The sequence below is a fragment of the Chionomys nivalis genome, chromosome X, assembly GCF_950005125.1.
Source record: "Chionomys nivalis chromosome X, mChiNiv1.1, whole genome shotgun sequence".
Taxonomy (NCBI): Eukaryota; Metazoa; Chordata; class Mammalia; order Rodentia; family Cricetidae; genus Chionomys; species Chionomys nivalis.
In genome coordinates, this window is record NC_080112.1 from 61,372,916 (window position 1) to 61,386,657 (window position 13,742).

Consider the following 13,742-nt stretch of genomic DNA (forward strand, 5'->3'; position numbering starts at 1 on the left):
ACACAGAGCACTTATTATTATTATTAGTCTCCTTCTTTCAAATATTATGTTACTATTCTTGCTCTCTAAAATAAACATATTTTGTGGCTGGAAAGATGGCTTAGGGAATTAAAAGCACTGACTGCTCCAAGTTTAATTCCCAGCACTCACATGCCAGGTCCAGTTAAATGGAACCCTGACACGCATGCCAAAAACACAAGTGCACATAAAAATAAGATAAAATATAGTGTTATCTCTCTCTGCTTCCTATTTTAAAATGAGCAAATAAAACTATAAGCTCACTTTTTAAAAAAATGAGCATATTTTTTCAAATACAGAATTTTTTCAGGGCTTGGTGTTGTATTCAGAGCCACACACCCACTATCAAAACACCCTATAACTTGTTATACCCTGTAATCCAAATAAAACTTCAACAGCAAACATTTCTGAAGCCCAATGGTATGTGTATACTTGTAAATATTTACACTTTAGTAGATGAATAAAACTATGGAATGAAACTGCTCCCAAACATTACAACGCAAATAGTGCTATCGATTTTGTAATGTCTTCTTGGGAAAATGCAAGTAAAGCCTAGTTAATATTACCACATTCCTAGTTTTGAGAACAACAAACATAAAAATAACACTTCCTTTTTTCCACACAGAAAACATGAAAATTAAGTGCTATACTCAGAAGGAGGGAAGGAGGAATGGAGGAAGAAAAGAACTGAACTGTGAGTAGGATAGTCAGTTCTCAATATAACTGAAAGAGAAATGAAAATATTCCTTTCAACATTAATTAACCAAACTAAAAGAAATGCATTTTTAAAATGTTTCACCAAGAAGTAGGTCAGGTAGGCTCACTCCTGGTTTCCTTCTATCATCTTCCCAGCATTCTCCGAAATTATGAAGATATTGATAGGTGGTAATCCAGGATAAGCTGCCGCAGTAACTGTACTGTTATGTTTTGGTAGTCTGGAGGAACTTTTCTTAATTCCAAGATATTCTCAAACTTTCTGGGCTTTCTTCAACAGAAATGCAAAGTTAATCATCAGTGATGATCAAGTCTGGTTAGTATCACCGAGGCAGATGGAATCTTCAGGATGTTGCTAACCCCTGAGCTGACGGAGTAGCTTCTCATTTTCTTGGACTTCTGCTTGACTTTCCACACTGGCTAGGGCCACTCTCTTCAGGAATGTACAGGAAGTTACATGCCACATACATGGGGAAAGTTAGCTCTTGGCCTTCTAGGTTGATCACTTCTAATTCTTGATGCCTTCTCAGGCAAAGAACTTGATAGCCAGTGTCCTTCCTTAAAACAGCGTTTCCAGTCCCATCAAATGAGATCACACGCACACGAAAGACAATTCTTCTCCGCCAGAGTAAGCTGACACTAAGGCCACAGGATTTGTTCAGTGCACTGCGCCGGAATACAACGCGCCTGTTGGTGTAGCACACTACCAAGTCCCAGCCAAAGTTGAAGCCAGACCAGGTCCAGCTGCACGGCTCATCCATATGAAGTTGCCCTCCACACCGCATGCTGTTTCCACGGATTTCAGACATGTAGACCTCTGCTGGCCCAAGTTCCCTGGAGTGCTCTGCCCGAATAACCATTAGCCATTGCTCTTTGTATACTGGGGTCAGCCATGTTGCAGGGATCAGTGCATCTTGTTCAATAATCCGTGCTGAAGGCAGGTCACAGATGATGTAAGCGAGCCTTAGTTGCTGGAACACTGGCCCAAAGGCTCTCCCCTGATCAGTTTCCAGAAAAGGGGTACCATCTGAATTGGTTTTGTACTCGTCAAAGTACAAGTCAGCTGCAACCGACAGTGCTCCTTGGAATCCTGACCATGTGGGTTCCAGGTGCAGGAACATCCACTTTTTCAGTGTAGTGTATACATCTATCTCTACACCAATCACCAAGAGATCTGAAGAAGCAATGAGCTCTTCCATGAGATCCAGACCGACATCTCGCAATAGTTCGCTGTTTTGCTGGATCATCAGGTTGTCTAAGAACCACTGGCGGCAAATGTATCTGATGTCCACGAGTCCGTAATTCTCAGCATTGTAGTAAAAGCTACACACAGTCTCGACACTGACTGAGACCTTCATTATCTCCTCACACTGCTGAATTAACTCATCCAACTGCAGCATATTGGCTGTGGCCAAGAAGGCGATGACTCGGTGGGGAGGAATTGTTATGTTACTACTGTATAAGTAGCCCAAAGTCTCATAGAAAGACTCGCAATCAATATTATCGTCAGGCATCTGAATCTCTACTGTATCCATGTTTGTCTCTAGCCAGGCGCCGCTGAACATGCTAGCAAAGTACCCAGACCGGCATAGGTAGACCCGGTGCAAGCACCATTCCTCCTCAAACGCACGGATCTTTAGGTCACTGTTCTCACCCCTCAGGAAAAGTGACTCGAAAATGGCTCTGGGCTTAGTCTTTGCCATTTTTTTCCGGGGGACTTTTGCCGGGTGTCCTTCTGGACTGGCCTTCCGCTTGCGGCCTACCTGACTAGCGACAGCTCCTGACGCCTCACCCGCTTCACCTCCCTGCTCTTCCTGGGCAGCGGCCGCTTGCGCTTCAGCAGCCTCTCCATCTCTAGCAGCCTGAGGTTCTTCTGCGGGACGATTTCCTCTGAATGAAAATATACTCTTTACGGCACCCATGGCTTCGTCTGAAGGGTGAAAACTTCCTCGTCAGACGTAGAGGCCAAAAAAACCGATACCTCAAGCCGGAAGGCGGCCGAACAGGCGGCTGAACAGCACGTGGCTGAACAGCGGAAACATCAAAATGGCCGCCAAGATGAGCCACTCAGCAATACTATGAAGTCATTTGGAGACTGGCGCCCCCTACCTTGGAGGACCACACATTGCACTTCCGTCCAAAACTTTCTGTTCTCCGGCCAGTCTCACAGACATACCTTTTCAGGCAGACCTCTCAGTTTATGTTCATTAAATACAAGTAGAATTACTCATCTAAGAGTTTGGATGATGATTTCTTTATCAGGAATTACATCTTGCTCCCATCTTTGTCCTCCAAACAACTTTCACACACCTTAATAAGTTCTACAAATGCATCATCGGCACAGATAGTGAAGCTATCTTCTATATCCTGTGGTGTTTTAAAACTAATTTATTAAAATAATGTTTCCAGCTATACAGCATTTTAAAATCATCTCAGTGTGAATCAAAGCCATCTGTTTGCAGATCATGCAAACATTTTCCCCAGAAACCTAAGCAGTAAATATAAGACATAATCTTAAGATATTAGGAAGATCAACTAGTCCAAATTTAAATCTATTGGGTAAATTAAGGTCTGGACTTTACAAGTTAGTAATCTAGTGAGGGGCTATGTTTCAAAAGCAAACTTCTGCTGTGGCGTTTTCTAACCGTTTCATGGCTTAGATAATGTGGAGATACAGCCTAGACAGAGGGAGCTTTGTATCTCCTTGATAAACTGAACATAGGTAGAATTTTCCTCCTAGTGGACAGATGTACTGACTTTACCCTAAAGGATGACAGGGATTACTAAATTAGTACATAAATAGTTCTTGGAAGTGAATTTTTCTACACTGCAGGTGAAAATTTAGTTTAAACATTCCACAGTGATATGGTTAAACACCCAGGTTAGAATACAAAAAGAATTACTTGACTGCATATTTTGGCAAAATTCAATTGTCAAACTTGGTGTAAGGCCAAGAAGCAGGGTAATAAGATGAAACACGTAGGATGCATACAATCAGTAAATGTGAAGTATGTTTTGAATATCTGAAAATATCCTTCCTCTTTTGAGATATATTTATCACATAACTATTACAAATTGCATTGGTGATACTGGCCTGGCAAGTTTTTAAAAGAATAAGTGAATAAAAGACTGGGGATGTAGCTCAAAAGAAGAACATTTGCTTAGTATGCACAAGGTCCTGGATTTGATTGTCATAGCCAATTAAGAATAAAAAAAATATGGAAATAAAATAATTGAAATACGAAGTTGTTTAGAATTTAATCATCCTTATATAAACCAGGGTCATCTAGGAAGAATGAACATCATTTGAGTAAATCCCTCCATTTGATGGGCCTATAGCCAAGTCTGTGGGCATTTTCTTTATTAATGGTTGATGTCAGAGGTCCTAGCCCACTCCGGGCAATGCTACCCTTGGACAGGTGGTCCTGGAAAGTATAAGAAAGGTAATGAATGAACAAAATGTGAGCCTGGTGAGTAAGCCAGTAGGTAAGGGTCTTCAGGGGTTTCTGCTTCATTTCTTACTTTCAGGTTTCTGCCTTGAGTTCCTGCCTGGCTCCTTCAGTAATGGAGTATGGCCTAAGAATTGTAAGATAAAATAAACCCTTTCCTACTCCAAGTTGATTTGGTCATTTGTGTTAGTTTGAATGTAATTGGCCCTCATAATCCCACAGGGAGTGGCACTATTAGGAGGTGTGACTTTGTTAGAGTGGGTATGACTTTGTTGGAAGAAGTGTGTCACCGTGGGGGTGGGCTTTGCGGTTTCACATGCTCAGGGTACCACCCAATGTCACAGTCTACTTCTCTGCAGGATATAGGACACTCAGCTACTTCTCCTACACCATGTCTGCCTGCATGCTGTCATGCTCTCCACCATGATGATATTTATGGATATTCATTTTAGCTGTATATGTATTCAGTTGTCCTTATGTGATTTTAATAAGTATCCTTGAATTTCACTTTCCTGCATGTATTTTGATATTCTAGTTTCATAATTTGCTTGCTTGGTCTATAAATTTGAATTATTCCTTTATTTCCTGAAATAAACTTCTGTTACAAATCTTCAAAGTAGTACTCCGATGTATTCATATGGTTTTATAAGTACTCTTAGATCCTATTTTGGTATTTTTAGACTCTAATATTGCTTTTTTATTAATATAATGCTTTTGTTAATTCTTTGATGAATATATATATATGTATATATATATATATAGTGTTTTAATCATATTTCTCACTTCCATACCCCTGTCTATAACTTCTCTGGATCCAACCTCTGCTTCCCACCTTCTTCTCAACTTCCTCTTCTTTTGGGGGAGGGTAGGAGTAAGAATTGGTTTTCTTTATAGCTGTGGTCCCTTGTAGCTTGACCATGCTCCCCTGGATGGTCATTTATGCGTATTTGGGAAGCACGAATGGAAATCAATGTGTTATTTTTTAATGGGTTCAACTGATCTATTTCCTCCAGTGGTTCTGAAGTCATATATTTCTAACACACACACACTCACTCACACACATACATAGTCATATATCACTAAATCTAACATACATATTGTTATTAGATACATTAGAGTAATATGTTTCTAAATCTAACATAAAAGTTACATGTCTCTAAATCTAACAATTTCTAGTTGTTAAATCATTTAATATCTCCACCAATGTTGCCTGATCAGGTATGATATTATGAATTTTCAAAGAATATTCTACCCTAAATTAGTAGCTATTTGGGTAAAACTTAATACCTCAGTATAATGTCACTCTAGCCATGACTTAAACGCAATGTTTTTGCTTGGGAAGTTTCTCCTACAGTATAATATATGATTTTTTAAATAGCACCAAATATATTAAAGTTGTCTGTGTGTTTTTCTTTTTCATTCAGCCTTCACAAATGTAGAGAGCTGCGTGGAGCCGCACCTGATGGAGATGTGTAAAGAGCTGCGTGGAGCCGCACCTGATGGTGCTGGCTTCCGCCCTCCGCAATCCCAAAAGCGAGTGCTCTCTGTAATAATCAACTCCTTATATGGCTAAGGCCTGACTTATGCTATTATCACACAATGATCGTAAGCTGCTTGCATACGCGTGAACCTATGGGCGGTGCCCACGTGGCAATCCGGGGTTGGCGGCCCGTGCCTATTTAAGGGCTGGGAGAGGTTTGCCCGAGGGGAGAGAGAGAGAGAAAGGGAAAGAGAGAGAAGCTGTAAATAAGGTACTGAATAAACTTGCAGGAAGAGCTCCCGTGTTGCGTCTTCCTTGCTGGTCAAGGCGGGTGCGACACACAAACATAATGTCAGGTGTTCATTCTAATACCCTCATTCAAAATGAGAAAAATGAGACTCAAAGTGATCAAGTAACCTCTCCAACATGGAATAGGCCGTAATTTGTGCAATGTGCATTTAAATTGAAGTTCCTTTAGATATAAACTTCAGGGATCTTCCTGCCATTCCACATTGTCCTCAAAGTTCTATATTTAATTGGTAACCACTTGTGAACTCTCCTCATTGAATAATTCAGTCTGTGAGACACAGATCATACTCTTAAAGAAGGCACACCCAGCCTTATGAAAGAGAGCTTTAGGGTTTTTTTTGTTTCAAAATATAACTTTGTTTTTGTTTCAGAACTACCAGAGACACCAGTTGCTAAAAATTCATCCTCCGTGGAAATTTTTCTCGGAAAAACAGAAAACCATGATTTGTACCTTTCTATCAGTTTGTCTATCCTTTTTGCTCCCTCAGTAAGATGATCTAGGGATTTTCAGACAGGCAAATAAGGGAAATATATATATACAAACCATGATCAAGAATTAATACTCACAGGTATCTAGTTTCCCATCTATCTCGTGCCTAATTATGTAACCTCTTTACCAAAAATCTTCTTCCTAAAATTATTCATCTTAAGTTGCTCTTCTACTAACCTTGTGTAGGATCCTGTGTCTTTCAGTCACCATTCACAGTCGTTTGCTCACTCATTCTGTCTCCCCATCTACAGAGTGGTACCGCCACCACCCCTGAATGAAGCAAATGAAGTTAGAGATAGCAGGGACTAGCCCTTCCATAAGATAGGCTCTCAGTAAATTGAAAACTGCTTCCTAGTCTTTACTAAAACATCGAATTGAAGCATTTCTTTATGGAGTATTTTTCCACATTGAAAATCACAGTATTTGTACTTCAACTTCAAAACAGAATCGAAGGAACTCAAAAGGAGAAGCAAATTTCATTGTATTTATACATAGTTTCACTCTTTCTGTTGTCTGTTGGTCCCTTCATTTTCACGAATTGTACTTTCAGGAACTTCCTTTAGCCATCTTTAATTCTCTACTTTCCTTTACGTGAGACTGCTTATATTACCACCCACACTCCGTGCATGTGCGCATGCACATACACACCCAGAAGGTGCTTCTACTATTTATTGGACGCTGGAATGACAGGATTTTTCCTGCTCTATTTCCTTTTCTGTCAGTACTCTGGTAATGTAGAGCCACTTCTTTATGGTTTCCATGGTTTTTGATAAGATATTCTACTAAAGTATCAAATGAGAGCACTTGGTAGACCTTTTGCATGACCTCACAAGATGCAGAAGTTGGTTTTCACTTTACTTTCTAGCAAACAAAGCGTGTAATCTTTTCTCTGTCTTTAGGTCCACTGGTTGCTTTTCTTCTATCATCTCCACTTTGATGACCAATTTATGCATTTAAATTTTAAAGTAACCAATCCCTTTCTAATTTTGATGATTTAAAAAAAGTTGCAAAGTATGTGTCCATTGGATTTTTCTTTGTATCTTTATCTTTCCTGAGACTTCCTAATTTTTTCACTTATCTCAAGTATGTTCTTAGTTACTCATTTAATCACTTTAATGAGAGCTGATTCAAAACCCGTTTTGGGATATTCTCCACTTTTTATGGTCTTGGTTCTGAGCCTATTGATTTTTTTTCACATTTAAGTAAAGTATTTACTGGTTCTTAGCATGAGTTTCTGTTGAATTCTGCAGGTATCAGGCGTTGTGAGGTTTTGTATAATATTTATTGCTTCTGCTGAAGCAGACCTCTTGGGACACCTTGCTAGAGGGTAAAAAGGAGGTCATTGCTACTACCAGACAGGGGTGGAAATCCAGGCTCTCCATTAGGGCTATGGAGACACCATGTTGTTATGTTGACACTATGGGACCTAGGAGTGTCACATTATTCCTTCACATATGGCCTTTTTAAAAAAATAAGTGTACATAGGGAGAAAGAATGTTAATCTGGGTGGGTATAAAAATGGGGAGGATGTGGGAGGAGTTGGGGGAAGGGAAAGAATATAATCAAAATTTAGCGTAAGAAAAAAAGCATTTTAAATAATTTTTAAATTAAGCATTTAAAAAAATTAATTAGAAAAATGTGGACAAGGTACCTAGTGCTTTATTTCCTATTGTTGCTGCAACAAATTGACAAAACTTTGTCTGTATTTACAATAGTAAACACTTAGTATCTTTTAAACTTTTCAGGTCAGATGTCTAGTACAAGGCTCTGTGACCTAAACTCCAAGTGTTTTCTGGCTATCTTCCTTTCTTGAAGCTTTCAGGAAGAATGCATTTTCTCGTCATTTTAAGTTGGTGGCAGAATTTAATTCGTTGCAAGGGTAAACTTGGTGTGTTGTTTTTCGTTGTACCTGAATGTTAGTGGCTATTTTAAGATTCTAGATTCTGTTCTATTCCTTGACTTAAGGTCCCCTTTCTCTAATGTTAAAGCCAGCAATAATGTCAGGATTTTACCAGTTCTTCTGTATCCCTCTCACAGGTGTTGAGAGCTCAGGTCACTTCAATAGATCTAACAAGATGATCCAGGAAACTCTCTTCTGTCTTAAATGTGGCAATAAAAGATCACACCTTCTTCTAGAACTCCAGCTTCAGTTTCTCATTGGTCTCCTCTTGTCATGGACCCCAACTGCTCCTGTGCCACAGACAGACCCTTCTCCTGCACCAGCTCCTACAAATGCAAAGTTCAAATGCACTTCCTGCAAGTAAAGCTGCTATTCCTTTTGACCTGTGGGCTGTGTCAAGTGCTCCCATGGCTGCATCTGCAAAGAGGATTTGGACAAGCGCAAGTGCTGTGTCTGAAGTGGGGGCATCCCCACAGCTGCTTGTAAATAGAGCAATGTGGAGAAACATAGTCTTCTTTTACAACCCTATCCTGTTCTACACATCTCTTTCTATAAAACATAACTGATAATAAAAGTGTTGACTTGATTTTAAAAAGGTGTCAAGAAAAAAGAAAGTAACAACTTCAAGGTTACTCCCAACCTCAATTCCATTTTAGTATGTAATAATATAGCATATTCATGGCTTCTAGGGACTAGGATGTGAACATTTTGGGGAGACATTATTTTGCCTGTCTCAGCACAGGATAGTATGAGTCATGACTTGACTTGATCGCTTCTGGCTCCATCCCAGAGATGTTTTATGATTGAATGTCTGGCTTCCTGTCCAGCCTTCTTTGACACGACCCCAGTGGAGAAGGGGATATTGGGGCACTTCATTGCAGATACATGGGTCTAAAAGTCTAGGTCCCTTCACTTTGTGTTTGTAGGAAGGAATAGACAGACTGATTTTTCTGTGTTGGTTGGTAGCTCTCACCAAGAGCTTTTCTGCACTTTTAGATTGCCCATTTCATTTACCTTTGATTAAAGAGAGAAGAATTTATTTTCAGGATTTTTTCTCTGCCTATTTTCATTTCTAGATTGCAACATTTTCAGCTCTCGAGCCCAGCTTCTAGGGTACACAAGGCAGAAAGAACAGCAGGGTAATTGCCACCCTTTTCTTTCACAGGCACCCAGGTCCCTCTATAGCTGATGTTTTTCTCGATATCTTTCAGAGCTTTATTCTATTTGTTTGGCATATGTCTATGTTTGGGGAGGTTTTGGTTCATATTGTGGTAAGAATAGAAAAAAAGTGAGCCCACTCCACATTGTTCTAGAACTAGAATTCTAAAAAAACATTAAAATATTAGTTAAATACACTTTGAAATTATCTTTAAATTCTGATATTAACATTTTAAAAATGTACTTAGAAGATATTATACTTGGTATGGTGAGATGACTCAGTGAGTTAAGGCACTTGCCACCAAACTCAGCGACCTTGGTTTCATGATTTCGGTAAGTTCTCAAACATCCACACTCATGCCATAGGGTGTGTGTATACAAGTGTATGTGTGCGCATTAACACGTGCGCACACACACACACACTCACTGTTAGTTACGAATTCTGTTGCTGTCATAAAACACCATTGCCATAAACATGTTGGGGAAGAAAGACTTTATTTCATCTTAAAGTGCTGTATCATAATCTAACACTTGGGTAAGTTAGAGTAGGAACTCAAACACAGCAAGAACCTGGAGGCAGGAGTTCATGGAGAGCCACAGAGGAGTGCTGGTTACTGGCTTGCTCCTCATGGCTTATTCAGCCTGCTTTCTTATAGTACCAGGACCATCATCCCAGTGCTGACACCACCCACAGTGAACTGAACCTTCTCACATCAATCACCAGCCAAGAATATATATAATAGTCTTGCCCACAAAGCCAATCTGGTGATGACATTTTCTTGATTTTGGTTCCATCTTCCAAAATGACTCTAATAGCTTATGACAAGTTGACATAAAAGTAACCAATATATACACTAAATAATAAATAAATAAATAAATAAATAAATAAATAAATATCAAACTAATAAACACATCTGTTTTTGTTTTTTGAGTAGCTCTGGCTGTCCTGGAACTCATTCTGTAGACCAAGCTGGTCTCCAGCTCAGAGGTCTGCCTGCCCCTGCCTCCCAAATTCTGGAATTAAAGAAGTGCACCACCATTGCCCAGCAAATAAACACTTTGGTTTTAAAAAAGTGATATTGCCATTTCCCCCTTCTCCTACTGGCCTTAATGGAAATGTGAGAACAGAATTTAGAAGTGAAAACATCACAAAAACTGGTAATAGCAGGATGTGGCACAGAGCACACAGAAATAGCTCAGGCTGCATTCAAGTTCAGTTGTCATACTTACCAGCTGTGTGACTTTAGAGAAATCCTTAGGCCCTCTAAATCCATCCACCTTACAAAGGGGGCAAAGGATGTGATGGGTGGGATCCATTGACTCAGCAAGTGGGAAGCATGCACACAGCAGCATTTTGTCCCCTTACATTTATTTTCTTAGCTGAAGAGAACAGTGGCTAACAGACCAGGCAAATGTGCCATTCCTGAACTGAAACTGTACTGTATATCACCGTCTAGAAGGCATCTGTCAGGGATCATGAGCAGAAGAATGATTTGAATTCCTGTGACTTTGGGCTCTAAGCACATTTCAGAAACTGAGAAATCACAGGCCAACTGGCTATTATAATCTCTCTTCACTTATAGTCCCCCTGACCTCATGGCAAAAGGAGAAAAATAGAAAGTTAGTGGAATATGCTTGTGATTTAATCAGGGTTGGACCCTTCTACTTACTGGTATTTCTTGTCTCACCAAGAACACCCAGCATTTCTTCCTTTCCGCAATCACTGCAGCTCCTATTAAGCACAGGCTATGACTCACAATTGTCTTAACCTTGTTCTGGCTGCTTCACTGTGGTATTTAGACAGAGAGAATCTCACATGCTAACATTAACATAAGAACTTCCTTTGTCTCTCCCCTGTGTCCTGGAAACTCTTTTATAAGGTCCAGACACTGCAGTCTTCATAGGCAGGCCACATGTTAAAACAGCACAGGGGTGTTTAGAAGTTGGTAGTACAGATACCACTTCTAGGAGTCAATCTCCTTTCCTAAGTACAGGCATCATAACTAGCCACACGTACGGAGAGGATCTGTGTAGTAGGAGCTGCGGGCTGCGTTCCTGCCACCCGGCTCCCGGCTGCATGGCTAGCTTATGCCCCGAAATAATTACACGGAAACTGTATTCTTTTAAATACTGCTTGGCCCATTAGTTCTAGTCTCTTAATGGCTAATTCTCACATCTTGCCTAACCCATATTTAGTAATCTGTGTAGCACCAGTCTTACCGGGAAAGATTCAGCATGCCTGACCTGGCGGCTTGCTTCATTGTGTCTGCACTGGAGAGGAGCGGCATGGCATCTGCCTCACTTCCTCTTCCTCCCAGCATCCTGTTCTGTTTACTCCACCCACCCATGTTCTAACCTATCAGGCCAAGCAGTTTCTTTATTAATTAACCAATGACCTTCCTCCATAATTTCCCCCTTTTCTGTTTAAACAAAAAAAAGGAAGGCTTTAACTTTAACATAGTAAAATTACATATAACAAAACAGTTATCAAGCAAGAATTACAGTTACAATATTTACATCTATTTTATCTTTTACCATAACAAAGGAAAAACTATAACTATAACTAACCATTCTTCAACTCCATCAAAGACTCCAGAAGGATATATTACCTAAGTAAATGAGAAGTAAGCAACTCACAAAACTCTAGAAATCACAGAGACATCTTGCTGCTTGAACAGTCACCCAAAGTTCCTCTGTACCATTGGGGCACCCATCTTCGGCCTACAGGCCCATAGTTTCCAGCAGAGATTTCCATGAAGCAGGAAATTTCAAAGGCAGTTCAGTCACTATTTGCTGTGTCTTGCAGAATGTTTCACAGACTCTTTCATGAATCAGGAATCCCGAGAGACCATCTCACCTTCAGGCAAGTTCAGCAGTCCTCTTTCTGAGGGTTCTCTGTGTCCAGTTTATGCAATAGTCCAGGCAAGAGCAGTTTCATGCCCAAATGGCTATCAAACACCATCAGGAGCCTCTTCAATGCCTATCTTCCTTTTGCAGTAGCTGGTGTTGCCAGGAGCAGACCTGTCTCATTGTCATGAAAAGTCCTAAATTATTAAAACTTTTAAAATGCCATATTCTGTAGTCTTTGAAATGCATGAAGAATGCTTATCTGAAATATATCTATGCACATCTAGAAAATCTAACTAACATGACTACAAACTTGACTATTATAGATTATTATCTATTAACAACCTATATACATTACATTTTTAAATGAACTATACAATCACAATACCTTAATCAATATCAGAAAAAATATATATATATACATATAACAAGATTGACCTTAAATTTATATCAATAAAGTCAAATCCATACCAATGCAAATTATTCATATCTATATCATATCCCCCTTTAAATGTAAAAGAACATTTATAAACAATATTTGGGAATATGGGCACAGTTATTTCTCTCCAAACTGCTTCCTGCTGTATGGGGGCGCTGTTAATCAGGTTTTTCATGGTATAACCTGTGTGCTAGATTCATCTCAGTTGGCAGTTGAGTGAAGTGATTTTTTGAAGGTGTTCACAGCAACCCTTCAGGAGGGCGTGGTCCATCATACCATATTGGAATAGAAACAATCCACAAGGTCTCATCCTCTGTGAAAACAAAACAAGAAACTCCTTTCCAAAGCATCATGTCCTTAGATCCAAATTTTAAAGTCAAGGTATTTTCAAAATATCTATCTTGGATTAGTTTAGCAGCATTTATAAACAAATATCTTTTAGCAGCTGTTGCTCCTTCCTCAACATTCAAACAATTCAAAGAGAGCATAATAGCACAGAGTATCAAGATTCTCTGTGTATTTTCCATCTTTGTGCAGCTTTATTTTAACTATATTTTGTTAATTTTTTTTCTTTCATTTTTTGAGACAGGTTCTCTGTATATCTTTGTCCTGGAATAACTCTGAAGACCAGGCTATCCTCGAACTCTCAGAGATCCTTCTGTCTCTGCCTCCCAGGCACTGGGATTAAAGGCGTGTGCTACCGCACCTTGAAGTCACAGAAGTCAATCTCCCTCTGCCTCCCAAAGGTTGGGATTAAAGGTGTGTACTACCACACCCAACTACTCTCTTTCTTCCTTTTTTTAAACTTTAAGAACTTTAACTTTTAGCCTGCATATATTTTTTAACACTGTAAACCATTTAGACATTTTCTTTGACTTTGAATCTTTCTTTTACTGTATATGTCTCTTTTTTGACCACATAAGTCTTTAATTTAGCAA

General features: G+C 39.5%; 1 protein-coding gene across 1 annotated transcript; it reads right to left on the reverse strand.

Annotated features, from left to right (window-relative positions):
• Positions 1-1,115: 1,115 nt before the first annotated feature.
• Positions 1,116-2,654, reverse strand: LOC130868429 (germ cell-less protein-like 1). Its single transcript, XM_057760657.1, has one exon. It carries the CDS (start codon positions 2,652-2,654, stop codon positions 1,116-1,118), a length of 1,539 nt encoding a protein of 512 aa, XP_057616640.1.
• Positions 2,655-13,742: the final 11,088 nt, after the last annotated feature.

Coding starts and splice junctions, on each gene's coding strand:
- LOC130868429 (XM_057760657.1), bottom strand. CDS start 2,654: ATGGGTGCCGTAAAGAGTATATTTTCATTCAGAGGAAATCGTCCCGCA.